General features: G+C 50.5%; 1 protein-coding gene across 2 annotated transcripts in view; it reads left to right on the top strand.

Moving 5' to 3' along the window:
* Positions 1-14,599, top strand: part of Nat10 (N-acetyltransferase 10) — a 38,248-nt gene extending 23,649 nt beyond the window's left edge. For both annotated transcript variants that reach the window (NM_001399512.1, XM_039104928.2), the window contains exons 13-29: positions 882-1,006; positions 1,348-1,498; positions 2,041-2,137; positions 2,804-2,920; positions 3,653-3,754; positions 3,834-3,908; positions 4,443-4,559; positions 5,208-5,341; positions 5,512-5,560; positions 7,631-7,727; positions 7,814-7,924; positions 8,751-8,923; positions 9,398-9,517; positions 10,185-10,283; positions 10,772-10,845; positions 11,644-11,727; positions 13,957-14,599. In NM_001399512.1, the coding sequence (NP_001386441.1) occupies positions 882-1,006; positions 1,348-1,498; positions 2,041-2,137; positions 2,804-2,920; positions 3,653-3,754; positions 3,834-3,908; positions 4,443-4,559; positions 5,208-5,341; positions 5,512-5,560; positions 7,631-7,727; positions 7,814-7,924; positions 8,751-8,923; positions 9,398-9,517; positions 10,185-10,283; positions 10,772-10,845; positions 11,644-11,727; positions 13,957-14,062 (1,831 nt within the window). In that variant the 3' untranslated portion in view covers positions 14,063-14,599. The remainder of the gene's footprint in view (positions 1-881; positions 1,007-1,347; positions 1,499-2,040; positions 2,138-2,803; positions 2,921-3,652; positions 3,755-3,833; positions 3,909-4,442; positions 4,560-5,207; positions 5,342-5,511; positions 5,561-7,630; positions 7,728-7,813; positions 7,925-8,750; positions 8,924-9,397; positions 9,518-10,184; positions 10,284-10,771; positions 10,846-11,643; positions 11,728-13,956) is intronic.
* The last annotated feature ends 106 nt before the right edge of the window (positions 14,600-14,705 follow it).

Here is a 14,705-nt window from a genome sequence, read left to right as displayed (position 1 = left end):
TTTGCTGTATACCAGACTAGCTGCCCCTTAAGCTTCTAAGGATTTTCTGCCTTTGCCTCCTATCTTGTACAAGCATGGAATTCTGGACACATACGACCAAGCCTGCCTTTATGTGAGCTCTGGGCATCCAGCCTCAGTCCTTAGGTTCTCCTGGCAGGCAACTTACCCATTACATATCTGCCCAGCCCTACCTCACCTAAGCAGTTACTCTCACCTAAGAATCACTTGGCGGCACATTGGAGAGGTGGCCCAGTGGTTGAGGGTACTGGCCTCCCTTACAGAGGACTCATTCCCATTCCCACCATCCATGTGGTTGCTCAAAACTATTTGTAATTCCGTTTTCAGAGGATCTAATGCCCTCTTCAGTGGGCACCAGGTATGCAGTGGTACACATGTGTATACATGTAAGTGAAATACTGATACACGTGAAATAAAAGCAAATAAACCTAACAGAAAAATCACTTGAGTGGTGAATTTGTTTGATTTTGATTTCCCACATGGGAAAAAGTTTCTGTTCATGTCTCCAAGTCCTATTAGCTCCAACCATTAGACTGCATGGCATTGCTTCAGTCTCACTGGCTAAATGCTTTGTTGATACCATATTTCAGGCCATTATTTTCAGATCACAGTTCTATGAAGTGTATGGGACAACCCTTTGGGGATGAGGCTTAAAGAGTGCAAGTTCTCCACCCACAGGTACTAAAGTCACACCAGGCTTGAATCTGAGCCTCAGTGCTTTCTAGCCAAGTCGCATCTTGGTTCATCTCCTAGGGCGCTTCCTTGGGACATTTGTGTGCCGTGCTGGAAGTTCGGATGAGAGAGGCTGTCTTGGAGAGTAGATTGGGGACCTTATGTCTGACTGCCTTTGTCTTTTCGCCTAGCTACGAGGGCACTGGCCGGTCACTTTCCCTCAAACTCATCCAGCAACTCCGTCAGCAGAGTGCCCAGAGCCAGGTCAGCACCACTGCTGAGAACAAGACCACGACGACAGCCAGATTGGCCTCAGGTACCTAGCAGGGCTGACCGTGCTGTCCTAGGACCTCATAGCAGCACTAAATTCAGGCTGTCTGAGTCCTAGGAGGTGACAACTCTCCTGAGAGAACCTGTAGTCCAGTGGCCAATGGTCTTTGGATCCCTGGGGCCTTTTTGGTTCCCACTCTAAAGCATGGGTAGGGTATGTTGACTCGTTGGTAAATACCTAACCCAAAACACCTTACATCATCCACTTGATGTTCTTGAGCCATGGCTATCTGGACATCGTGTCTCAGATAAAGCGCAGTATTTTTATTGTGGTTAGATGCTGTGTGTTGAGTAATCGTTTCTAATTGTATGTGTTCTGGTCGACAGCTCGGACATTGCATGAGGTTTCCCTCCAAGAGTCAATCCGGTACGCCCCTGGGGATGCAGTGGAGAAGTGGCTGAATGACCTGCTGTGCCTGGATTGCCTCAACATCACCCGCATCGTTTCCGGCTGCCCCTTGCCTGAGGCCTGTGAGCTGTATCCTCTATGTCTCACTGGCTCTTTGGGGGCTGAAACGATTAGAGAAAGGGTTTGGGCTGGGTACAGTGGCATATACCTGCAGTCTTCGCCCTGATTTAGGAGGCTGAGGCAGGAGGACACTGTGGACCCACAATTTAGGTCCAGCGCAAGTAAAACAGTGAGCAATGAAATCCCCACCTTTTTAATTTGAGACAGGGTTTCTCTGTGTAGCCCTGGCTGTCCTGGACCTCATCCTGTAGAACAGGCTGGCCTCGAACTCACAGCGATCTGATTGCTTCTGCCTCCAAGTATTGGGATAAAAAGCATCCACCACCACCACCTGGCAAGATTTTGCCTCTAAAAGAAGTTTTTGTTGGTGTTTTGTTTGTTTGGTTGGTTTTTTGGGGTTGATTTTTTTGAGGAACTTTTGATTTTGTTTCTCAGGTTTCTCCACTATAGTTTCTGCTTAGGCCCCTAAGCTGCGGGGAAATCTGCATTTTTTTCAGTGTTTCTTCTTTTGAGTCCCTGTGGTTTATTTTCGTTGCTTAACTCCAGACCAGCTACTATGTTAACAGAGATACCCTCTTTTGCTACCACAAGGCTTCTGAGGTTTTTCTGCAGAGGCTCATGGCTCTCTATGTGGCTTCGCATTACAAGGTAACTAACTCGCTCTGACTTCCTTCACATCTTCACACCTCCTGCTACTCAGGGCTCCCGGTGGCCATTCCATTGGGACTTAAATGTGTTGAAGTTGGCAGGGTCCAGCCATCTTATCGGGGGTCACAGTTCCCATCACAGCTCCTGTGGTTCTGACTCGCTGACAGGGTGGGGCAGTGTCGCCCATCTCAAAGGATAGCTTGTGTTGCTGAGCTAAGGAGAGCTTAGTATAGTGGAGCCCAGAGGTAGTTGCAGGCTGAGACAGCTGCTTCCTGGGTGTCTATATGTGGTAGCATGTTCATGAGCCCTAGATGGGAGGCTGAAGAGTGGGTGTTCATTATGGTGGTGTGTGTTCCTGAAATAGCAGTCAGCTTTGTCTCTGGAGAAAGCTCATTTCTCAGTTGTGAAGTAAATAGTGTGAAATAACTTCTGCTCCATGACCTCAGTGTTGAGCCGAGAAGACAAGATAGTAGGTGTTGGAGGCACAATCTCACTGCAGCCATCGTGAAGAGTCACCTTGTCACAGTGATGAAAAGCACTTTGCTAGGTGTCAGTCTCGCTTGGCTTTGGAAAAGGCAGAGCTGCAGTCACCATCAATCCCCAGTCAGGCCTGGGAGTGAAAGACTGCAGGAGTGCATCCCACTGACCCATGTGTGTGCCCCACAGAACTCTCCCAACGATCTGCAGATGCTCTCGGATGCACCTGCTCACCACCTCTTCTGCCTTCTGCCACCTGTGCCCCCTACCCAGAATGCCCTGCCCGAAGTGCTTGCAGTTGTCCAGGTACAGAGCAGAGAAGCATGGTGTGCCATTGGTTTGGGAAACTATCGGGCATTAGTGTGGCCAGGGAAGCTGTTGGGTCCTGACTTGGTTCTAGGTGGGTGGGTCAGTTGAAGCAGGTGATGGTGTGCACTGGACAGAAAGATAGATAACAGACAGCAGGTTTATCTCCCTTTATTGCACACATGAGTTGTGTAAACTTAAAGGCTGCATGGAGAAAATGTTCATCACCTGGCACACTTTGTGTGTGTGTGTGTGCGCGCGCGCGCGCGCGCGCGCGTGGGGTCTACGTCATCTTTTTTCCTTTCATAAACTTGGGATTATAGATGTTACACTTGCAGTGTGTCAGTGTTCACAATGTGCTTCATAGTGCTTTATTACATGGTTACACAGTATCTGTCTCACTTTTCAGTCACAGACTTGGATTCTTTGTCATTTGTACTGCTCCATAGAGCTGTGTGTATCCTGTGTCTTACCTGATGTGTGTTTAAATGATACATTCCACTTGACCTCCATGGAAACCCTCTTGTACTCTCTGTCTTTTGGTCTTGGGGCTGGAGGGTATCAGTAAGTTAGTAACTTGCCACACACTAATGAAATCTCTTGTAGTCTGTGGGGCCTGAACCCAGGATAAGAAATGATACTTAGAAAACTATTGGTTTGGGGGATCTGTCTCAGATGTTAATACTTGGGATCTGGAGAAGGTGATGCTTTCCTTGCCTTGGTTTCCCCTAGGTGTGCCTTGAAGGAGAGCTTTCTCGTCAGTCCATTTTGAATAGCCTGTCTAGAGGCAAAAAGGCTTCTGGGGACCTGCTTCCATGGACTGTGTCAGAACAGGTAAGGGAGGGGCTGCCCGAAATGTCTGACTGTCAGAGGTCGTTTGTATTGCTAAGTCACTGGCTTCTGTCTCCCACAGTTTCAGGATCCAGACTTTGGAGGCCTTTCTGGTGGACGGGTTGTTCGAATTGCTGTACATCCAGATTACCAAGGGGTAAATACGTCCTCTCTCCTCTTCAAGCTTGTGTGCTGTCTCTGGGCAGCCCGTAGGGCAGGTGTGTCTGTCTGAATAGAAAGCTGGATGCACTGGTGACATTTCAGGTGTACTCTGCTCTGGAGAATGTAGCCAGAGCTTGTGGGCGGGCAGGTGGACAAGGTTGTGGGTGTATACTCTTTTCCTCTGTTAGAACATAGGACTTGTTGAACCAGATTGTTTTCCTCTAATTGCCTTCTGTTGCTTCGAAAGCCACACTGAGGAGTCAGCTGTAGAAGCGTCCCTTTCTGGCAGTTGCACAACCAGCTGTCCTTAGACCCAGGTTGTAGGTGGGTTGTGGTTGGAGGGCTAAGCTAACCTAAGGACTGAGCCCTCTGTGTTTGGCGCCAGAACCAGCTTTGACAGCATTCGGTTTTATCGATAGCTGTTTTCCAAATGCAGCTTGACCAGGAGTCAGTGCTTGAGAAGCAAGACAGACGTAGCTTAAGCAGACTGAGAGTGGCTTCCCTCTGCTGTGTTCTTGTGTGCTCATAGATGGGCTACGGCAGCCGAGCACTGCAGCTGCTGCAGATGTACTACGAAGGCAGGTTCCCGTGTCTGGAGGAAAAGGTCTTGGAGACACCACAAGAAATCCACACCGTGAGCAGTGAGGTAACAGTGATCTGACAAAGGCTAGGTCCTGGGTCTGAGAGGACGGTTCTTGGGGTTCTTCTCACATGGGCAGCAGCCACTTTCTTCAGCTTAACACTGTAGAGACTCAGCCTCATCGCCAGTACCTGCTGCAAAGCAGCTCTGGGAGAAAGCGAGCCTGCGGGCCTGCAGGCTGGGAAGCGTGCTCCCCACCAGCCTCTGTTGGCATTGGCCACACTGCAGCCCTCCCACTTTGCCTTGCTTGAGGCTGCCTGCACTGGTGACTGGCCTTCACATGCACGTGCTCGGTGGTTTGCATCGGATGCCCATGCCTGTGGGCTTTGACTAACGTCGGACTCAGGAAGGTTACTCTCCAAGGTCACAGGGGTGCCAGGTGACAACCACATTTCCATGCTGCGTTTTCGGAACCCTACCTCTGTCCCTTCTAAAGTATATTATGCATTGCTAGACTGGTGGCCTTCCCTGCATTCAGTCTTGGGAACTTGGTGTATGTGCCTAGGCCGTGCCTGTGGTGATCTCTTGACTCTTGGGTCCTATTTGAAAACCACAGGGACACAGAAGAAGTCTGTTTTGTTGTGTGGTGTACGGGATGGCTGGAGACCACCACTAACCTCTTGCGTTGCTAAGGGAATAATGTCTTCTTCCTAGGCCGTCAGCTTGTTGGAAGAAGTTATCACTCCCCGGAAGGATCTGCCTCCCTTACTCCTCAAGTTGAATGAGAGGCCTGCAGAGCGCCTAGATTATCTGGGGGTTTCCTATGGGCTGACCCCCAGGCTCCTCAAGTGAGTACCTGCCTGTCCTGTGGCGCCAGCCCATGGCAGTGGAAGAGGACAGTTCTGTGGGCGGTGTCTCCCTTTGCAGCTGCCTTGTGCTCCTCCTGCCTCTTCTCCCTTTATTACTCAGCTGCTTCCAGGAGGCATAAAAGGTGACCTCCCCCCTCCCCCTTTTGTAGGTTCTGGAAACGAGCTGGATTTGTTCCTGTCTATTTGAGACAGACCCCAGTAAGTGAGGCTTGGGTACAGGAGGGATGGGTTTGTTTGCAGTTGGCACAGAGCCTTGGCTCCTCCTGCCTATGCCCTGGGCAGGTGTTCCTGTATCTGTCAAGGTGTCACTCTGATGGACAAACAGCTGTCCTCTTCAGAGGCAGGTTGGAACAAAATGATTCCTTCACGACACTTGGTGGGTCTGTGCATTCTTGGCCCTGTGCTTCATTTTAACGTGGCATGGGACACGTGGACAGATTTGTTATGTTGTGGATTCACTCCTGATGGCTGCAGTTTCCCTAAGTCTGTAAAACAGAACTGAGTGTTATTGGTTTCTGAAGGACAGAGATGGGCAGCAGATTATGGGAGGGTGAGAAACAGCGGTGAGTTCCTGGAATGCATTTAGTGCCTGTGGGGAAGGAGCCAGAGTATGGGGAAGCCTGAGACTTGTTTTCTAATGGGTAGAACAGCAAGCTACTGGTACTCCTCATGGTGGCAATTGTAGCGTACCGGCTTGGCCTGCAGCTTAGACCTGAAGCAGACGTCTGGAAGGGACCAGAACTGAAGAAGGTAGTTGAGGATAGAGATAGATGAAGCTGGAGAGAAGGCATTCTCATCTTTTGTTTATTATGTATACAGCTTTGTACCTGCATGTCTGCCTGCAGGCCAGAAGAGGGCATCAGATCTCATTACAGACGGTTGTGAGCCACCATGTGGTTGGTGGGAATTGAACTCAGGACCTCTGGAAGAGGAAACAGTGCTCTTAACCTCTGAGCCACCTCTCCAGCCCAGCATTCTCATTCTTAAACGGAACTTTCAAGCTGTCTAGTACACCCCACAACAAAACCTAGGAGAGGTTTCTTGGTGGTTTTCAAACAGGACCCTAGGAGTCTAGTGATTGATCACCCTGGGTACTCCGCACGACTACTGTAGACATTCACGCCTATTCTGCAGCACTTACCATCTCCATGTAGTATGTACTCGATGATGTCATCTCCATGTAGTATGCACTCGATGAATGGATGCATACTTAGAAGCTGCTGACATCACACAAAGCAGGAGGGCAGGTGGCTACTGGATTTGCCAATACTGGTGTTCTGAATGGAGTAGGGCTTGGTACAGGTGGAGAGGCATGAATGAGTAGATGTTCTTTCCCAGAGTGGAAGGGAGCAGAGTTATTTACAGGGAGCACAGGCAGAGAGCTGACTGCAGGGGTACAGGCCTTGTGGAGGGAGGTCAGCCTGAAACCCAGGATTTGAAGGTTTGCTAGCCTCCAGGAAGGTAACAGTCAGTGTGAGTGCAGCAATAACGTAGTGAAGATGTCCAGTTGCTTCTCTTTTTGAGGCCCACAGTGCTGAAGGGGGCAAGGACATGTGTCTTTTGGAGAATGCAAATCCAGTATTCGAGTTTGGTGGTGAATGTCCACGTGAAGTCTGACATGACTGCTGGAGACTTGGTTGCAGCAGGCAGGCAGGGAGCAGGAGATGGGCCTGTGCCTGTCAGCAGACTTGTCCAGATAGACAGATAAGCTCAGCAGTTGCTGGAGGAGAAATAGGCCATAGGTGTCCTATGTTCTTGTCCCTTGATCTGCTTGTGCCCTTAGGTGCTGCCATGCAGTCCTGAGAACTTATGTAGTAAAAAGCCCAAAACTGTGGCCTTCCACTATGCCAACTCCTAGTGAAGTGTAAAGCATCAAGAGTCTAAGGCCAGCCAGGCTACATAGTAAGACTGTCTCTTACACAAAGCATGCATAACTTACTGGCTGTCAGCTGGGAGTCTCGAGTTTGTTGGGAAGTTTCTGCTTTATCAGGACCAAAAGTTCACTGACAGGATGAGGGATTGAAGCCTTCGTTCGTGGCCCTGACTTCAGAGTCTCCTTGAAAGGAGTGGGTGCGGAGCAGAAGTCAGGCCTCACCTGAAGGCCTGCTGGGCCAGTTCCATTCCCATGGCCTCTTAGGAGTGGCCGCTGTGTCAGCCCAGGGGGCCAGGCTGGGAGCACCACACCCTTCTCTGTGCAGTTGCCCTGGAGTACCAGGGGAGCTCTGAGAAGGAAGGAAGTTGGTGGCGAGCAGTAACTGTGTCCCCTAGAATGACCTGACTGGAGAGCACTCCTGCATTATGCTGAAGACACTGGCTGATGAGGATGAGGCGGAGCGGGGAGCTTGGCTGGCAGCATTTTGGACCGGTAAACACCAGAGGAGTGGAGTGGGGACAGTGAGGTGACAGGCTAGGGCACCTGCAGACTGCTAACTGCCTCGCTATGCCCTGCAGATTTCCGAAGACGGTTCCTGGCCCTGCTGTCTTACCAGTTCAGCACCTTCTCTCCTGCCCTGTCTCTGAACATCATTCAGAACAGGAACATAGCGAAGTCAGCCCCACCAGGTGAGCTGTCACCCCAGGAGCTGAGGGCTGCTCTAGTCCTCAGTCTCAGGGCTGCCTCCTGTTTCCCAAGCCTCTTTCCTGCCCAGGCTGTCCTGGATTTCAGGTGTAAGAGAAGTTCATACAGTGGTTGGCTGTGGAACCTGATTGAAACCTGGGCTCTGAGGGGGGCTAGCTCAGTCCCTGGGGCTCTCTATAAGTCATCGGCCATCTGTGACTAGTGTGTAGAAGAGCTATATATATAAACTTTATAAAGTTGCATTTATATATATTTTATATGTGTATCTGTGCCTATGTACACGTTCCTATGTGTATATTTACTTACGTTATATTTTGATGGGACAATCTGGGTTCTTTGAGCTGGGCAGAACACACACTTCTGTTAAGATGACCCTGGAGGAAGAGTGACAAATGGGGAAGGGTGGAGATGTGTCCTTGGAATGTTAGGGCACAAGGGTCTTTCTTTGGTCCAGCATATTGGTGGCTGTCTGGACTGCCAGCCTGGGATTATGTTTTTGGTGGCAAGGTATCTTAACACATTTATATAGACGCTTATGTGTAGACTTATTTTGCCTGCATGTATGCATTTGTACCACATATGTGCCTGAAGCCTGTGGAGGTCAGAGGGCATCAGATTCCCTGGAAGTGGAGTTATTACTGTTGGTTATGAATTACCACATGTGGGCTCCAGGTTTTCTGCAAGAGCAACAAGTGCACTTAACTGCTGAGCCACCCGCCCAGCCCCTTCCTGGATGGCTTTGTGTGCTGAGCACTATCCTGTAAGGGCTGCAGACGGCCCTGACTGGTGGGGTTCTTGTTGCACGTGCAGTCCTAGGCCGGGAGCATCTGGAGGCCCTCTTCCTCCCCTATGACCTGAAGCGGCTGGAGATGTACTCTCGGAACATGGTCGATTATCACCTCATCATGGACCTTATCCCAGCCATTTCCCGCCTGTACTTCCTCAACCAGCTAGGGGACCTGGCATTGTCAGCCGCCCAGTCGGTAGGTCACCTGGGACTCCATGGGGGACAAGGGAGGACAGTGGAGCTGCTGGTGCTGGGCCCTCAGGCGAGTGCTTGGAAGTAGCTTTCCTGGCAGAGCTGAGGCTGCAGGCCGATGTGTAGCTGTGCTGTTAGCAAGCAGACTGCTGCACTTGAGCGCACATTCTTCCCCCACCTTGCTGCCTGCAGAAGGCTGGGCTATCCTGGACTCCGGATATGGTTTTTTTGTGAAGTGGATTTTTTCAGGACAGTGTGAGCTAGAGTGCATTTTAGGCACTTCTTCCTGGTGCCTTAGTAACAGGTCGGAAGAGAAGATGCCACAAACAAACAAACAAACAAACAAACAAACAATTCCAAAAATCAACCCACTGCTGCTCTCTGATTTCTGCTTCATCAAACGAGGCAGTTCCAATCTGGGCTATTTTAACGGGCAAGGCTGTCTTGAGGCCAATCCAGCTGGTTCCTCTTCCTCCAGGCTCTTCTCCTGGGAATGGGCCTACAGCACAAGTCCGTGGATCAGCTGGAAAAGGAGATCGAGCTACCCTCAGGCCAGTTGATGGGGCTTTTCAACCGGATCATCCGCAAAGTCGTGAAGGTAACCTTGGCCCATGAACAGGATTTTGGTCTCTTTCCAGTAACATAATGTATCCACTCTTTGTTTACAATAAGTACTAAAACGTACATGTATTTGCTGCAGATCTACACACACACACACACACACACACACACACACACACACACACACACACATACACACCCCCCCACACACACACTCACCACATGCACACCACACACACACTCACCACACACACACACACCCACACACATACACACACCCCCCACACACACATACACACACCCCCCACACACACACACACACACTCACCACATGCACACCACACACACACACTAACCACACACACACCACACACACACTCACCACACACACACCACACACACACTCACCACACACACACCACACACACACTCACCACACACTCACCACACACACACACACACGCACACACACGGTAGGTGGGTAAGGTCGAGTGTCAGTGAACTGAATTCCTTCCTGGAGACTCCACTGTTGGGGTTTGTATATACTTGGCCTGTTTCTATGATCTTACCGTGATCGGCCATGTTCCTAACGTCCGGAGCACTGCTTTGAATACTTTTCTTTAAGACACGAAATGCCTTACTGAAGAGTGAGTGACAGACCCTGCTGCTCCTGCACCTTTTCTTTCTTTGTGTTGTCTTTGTAGCTGTTCAATGATGTGCAGGAAAAGGCTATTGAGGAGCAGATGGTGGCAGTGAAGGATGTGGTCATGGAGCCTACGATAAAGACGCTGAGTGATGACCTGGTATGGCCCTGTTTTCTTTGTCACTGTTAGCCTGCAAATGTCAATCACCCTCTCTGCTTCAGAGCTGTCCAGCAGCATGGAGGTGCTGGTGCATGGCTTGCCTTCCTGTAGCGTCAGGATGAGAGGCAGGAGAGTTGTTCAGCTCACAGCCAGCTTGAGCTGCTGTTTAGAGAACTTGAGGTCAGCCTGGGATACAGAACAAGTAAAGGAACTAACCTAACTAGTGGCAGTCTGTGGGTCCAAGCCAGTGTGGCTCTCACCCTGTGCCTCCCACTGAGTGTGCGAGTGCGGGAACCTCGACTGTTAGTGCAAACATTGGTTACCCTTTGGATGCTTTTCCAAATGCACAGTTATAGGTGTGCATACTGTAGGGCTGTAGTAGCTGCTCATAGTCTTCTGAGCATACCTCAAAAGGAAGGTTGCCTCTTGTTGACACCTGTCCCTGCTTCTGGTCTCTGACCCTGGCTCTCTCTGGCTGTGAACCACAGGATGAAGCAGCAAAGGAATTCCAGGAGAAACACAAGAAGGACGTGGGGAAGCTGAAGGACATGGACCTCTCTCAGTAAGCCCCTCCCGCTCTCAGGGAATTGGTTCTTCCCCAGCCTCTACAGCCTACAGTCTGCTAGAGGTGTCCTACCACACACCTCACAGACTCATAAACTGTTTGAGAAGTACCAGCTGAGACCTCACAATCTGCCTCATTCCCTGGATCCCAGAGTTCTTGTCCCTTTGGGTTTGTGTTACTCCCAGGCCTCTCCAGAAGGGATGCTGAGCAGAACAACTTCCACCTTGAAGAGTCCCTTCCTCATATTTGGCTGTTTCCTTGTGTTTTTCCTTGTGATGTTTCCTCTCCACCCACCCAAGATCAACAGATCTGACAGTCCTGGTGCTTAAGGCCTTTCCCCCGTAACTCTAGGATAGGGGCCAAGAACTTGTCCACAACCAGATCATTGATGATGGTTGAGCAGAAGGGGGTGAGGGTGTGGCCATGAAGCCATTTCAGGGCACCCAGCTAGTTTCTATTTGATGTCCAGGACTGCTTTATCTGAAAGAAGGAAGAGGTTACAGGGCAGGGAGGCCAAGGCCTGGCAGGGCAGGGGCTGTGGTCCGAGTGGGGACAGTGATGGCAGGGGGAGGTAAAGGTAGCTGTGGCAGACTGCCTTCCCCCTGGTGGCCACTTTTCCTCCGCTCTGGGTGTGACTCTATGTCCAGTGGGGCTATATCTGGCCGACAGCCTGCCACCCTCTCTGCAGCTTACATGCTAGTGTAGCTCTGGTGTTTCCTGGGGTGGGCATCTTGTCACTTCCATATTTTCTTTTAAGCAGTTCTTATGACAGGCTTTGATATCCCCTTCTCACAGATATATAATCCGTGGCGATGATGAAGAGTGGAATGAAGTTTTGAGCAAAGCAGGGCAGAATGCCTCCATTGTTAGTTTGAAAAGGTAAGAGCCTGGTGTCCCACAGCCGGGGCTGGGAAGCAGGAGGTGAGAGCAAATGCTGAGGAAGTGTCATGGTTCTCTCTCTTGAGTTCTCTGCGGCCACCTTGGTAGCACACCTAGAAAGCAGGCAGCATCCTAGGCTTGGATCTCTTCTTTCCTGTACTCAGCAGCAGGAGAGGGCTGAACTCTTGGAGCCAGTCTGAGAGAGCAGTGAGGACGGGGCCAGAGTTGGGCTAGGTGTATCCACTACAGAGCCTGTCATGAGTCACCTTGTCCTTCCCTGAGGGCAGTTCTGCAAATCCTTGGTCTTAGAGTTCTTTTGTGCCTTAAGACAGAGCCGTGCTTTCTGTAGCTACTTCCCTTAACAAAAATTAAAACCAAGAGACTGAAAGCCATTTGTTTGAAATGAATGATAGTATGGTTTGGATTTAAGTTTTTGCTTGTGGGTTTCATGTCTTGTCTTTTCTTCCTGGCTGGCAATCAAGCCCAGGGCTTCGTGTACCTTAGGCACGTCCTCCGTCCTCCAGCTGAGTGTTGAGAAAGACTCAGTTTTACTCTGGCCGGTCTCATTCATCGCTGTCACACTGCAGTTTCTGGTGTCTGCCTCTAGCTCCTGTTGTACCCTCATACCTTGGACCCTTTGAGGAATATTATACACAAGAGACAGAGAGTGGAAAGGGCAAAAGAAGGATTAAAGTGAAAATAGTTTTGACTTCCTTGGCCACTTCAGACATCCTGAGGTCATTGAACACTGTTTCTCCAATGTCTGATCTGCAAAGTGATGCATTTGCATATAGCAAATGTTAGAGCTCCCCTGGATCTAGCAGGAGACCTCCTGTGCCCAAGGCCTGCACACATGCATGGCTGCTTTGGGCTTATGGAAAGGCTGAATTGTAGGCATTGTCATAATTACCAATGCAGTTCTAAAAGAGTTTATACTGTAGGATGTTTGCAAATCTATGTGATGAATCTCAGAAAGTTAGATGTTTCCCCTCCAACTCCTTAAGTCGCTCCAGGACTTTTAGGGCTCTGGGGCTGATAATGTGGTAGCCACATTTCCCAGGGGTCTTCTGGCCTGCTGTCAGTGTGTCCTACGGATTGAACTGTGTGACAAATGCATCAGGCTCCCCCGTGCTCTCTAGCTAGACCAGTGAAAGGCCTGGAGAGAAACCTACTGCAGAGAATCCTGGCTCTGAGCTCTGCAGAATGAGCCTGACGCTCAGCTCCCACTGGGACTGCTGGCGAGGGTCGCCATAGTCATGCTAGCTGGCATGGCCCAGGGACTCAGGATGAAGTGAGTGCTCCCGAGTCTGTCCTTCCCTGAGGCTTGCCTTTTTTTTTTTTTTTTTTTTTTCAAGATTTCTATGAGTGTTGCCTGCATGTGTGTGTGTACCGCATGTGTGCCTGGTGTCTGAGGAGGCCAGCAGATGGCACTGGTTTCTCTGGAGCTGGGCTGCAATAACTATGAGCTACTGTATAGGCACTGGGAACTGAACCCTGATCTGCAAGGGCAGTGCTCCAAGCCGTACATAGTGGTGCACATCATTAGTCCTAGCACTCAGGAGGCAGAGGCAGACAGATCTCTGAGTGTGAGGCCCTGAAGACACTGGCTCAGGGAGGAAACAGCAAAATTTGCTCCCTCAGTCATTGAGCCGTCTGTCCAGCACCTTCCCATCTCAGCAGTTCCTCTGAGGTAGCAGTCTCTGGATGGTATGTCTCCATAGGGACTCTGTTCCCAGGGCAAACGCTATCTCCAAGGGCTCCTGACAGGCAGGTACCTGCTCAATCCCTGTGCTACCCTGCCATGAGGTTTGCCAGTGACTCCCGAATCTTGACTCCTGGAGTTTGTGCTATTGGTTTAGAAAAAGTCAATTCATAGCAGTGTATTAGCAAGGACACTGGCCTTCCTTAAAGATCCCATGTTTGTGCTAAAAACTGCCTCTGGGGTCACTGGGATGATATATCGGGGCTCCATGTGGTGGGAATGATCTCTGTCTGGCATTTACTGGGACAGGAGACCATTCAGCATCATCTGAACAGAGCTGGGGCTGCTCCACAGGTGGTCAGGGTGGGCCTGTGTACGGTCTCGGCACGGTATGAAGCGGTCTCTAAAGGTCTGCAGGGAACATGTCTGGGTGTCTGCCAGGTGAGGGTGAGTTTTCAAGTAGCAGCCTGAAGTATTTAATGCTTTCTGTTTCTGTCCTTGGTGGTGTGGGTTTCTTTTCCCTCCAGTGACAAGAAAAGGAAACTGGAAACAAAACAAGAACCCAAACAGAGCAAGAAGTTGAAGAAGAGCGGTAACAACAGAAAGGACACGAAACTGAAGAGAAAGAAGTAGTGAGGCGAGTGGATGCCAGACTTCTGAGCTGTGTTCTGCTGGCCAGGCAGCAGCGTGGGCAGCGACAGTACCGAGGGGCTTCAGCAGAGGCAGGCACCATCTGCACGCCCGCCATGGCTGGACACAATCACTCCCGAACAGTCTGCTTAGACTTGGTGCTGGGCAAAGCTCTGGCATTGTCAGGGGCTGTCCGCCACTGCCCCAGGTCACAGTTTCACTTTCGCTTGTTCCGGCTGTGACCTTCCTGCCCTCCAGCACACAGCTTTCTGGAGGAGTGCTCTGTCTCACTACAGACTTGCCCTGACACTCAGAGGCCCAGGGCAGTGGGACCTCTCCTGCTCTTCTGGTCCATCCCGCCTGCGGCAGGTCTGCTGTCCTCGGGGTCCCAGGAAAGTCTGAGGCCCTTAGGTAGGCTGCAACAGCTGAGCCCCAAACGCCTTTTGGTTGCCTCTTCGTTTGGGAGAGACTATCAAGAGAGACTGTTGCTATGCAAGTGAGGGGAGAGAGTATTTTTAATACATGACATCTTGGAAAGGCCCTTTGCCTCCTTACAGAATCTGCGTCTGTGAACGTTGCGTACTTGTTTCTCCTGGTGAGTTTGCCTGCCAGGTCAGAGGTGGAGGCCTAGGCATCACAAGCCATT

Source organism: Rattus norvegicus, chromosome 3 (genome assembly GCF_036323735.1).
Source record: "Rattus norvegicus strain BN/NHsdMcwi chromosome 3, GRCr8, whole genome shotgun sequence".
In the NCBI taxonomy this organism is placed as follows: domain Eukaryota; kingdom Metazoa; phylum Chordata; class Mammalia; order Rodentia; family Muridae; genus Rattus; species Rattus norvegicus.
The sequence above is the reverse complement of the archived record's forward strand: the minus strand, read 5'-3'. Positions and strand labels throughout refer to the sequence as shown.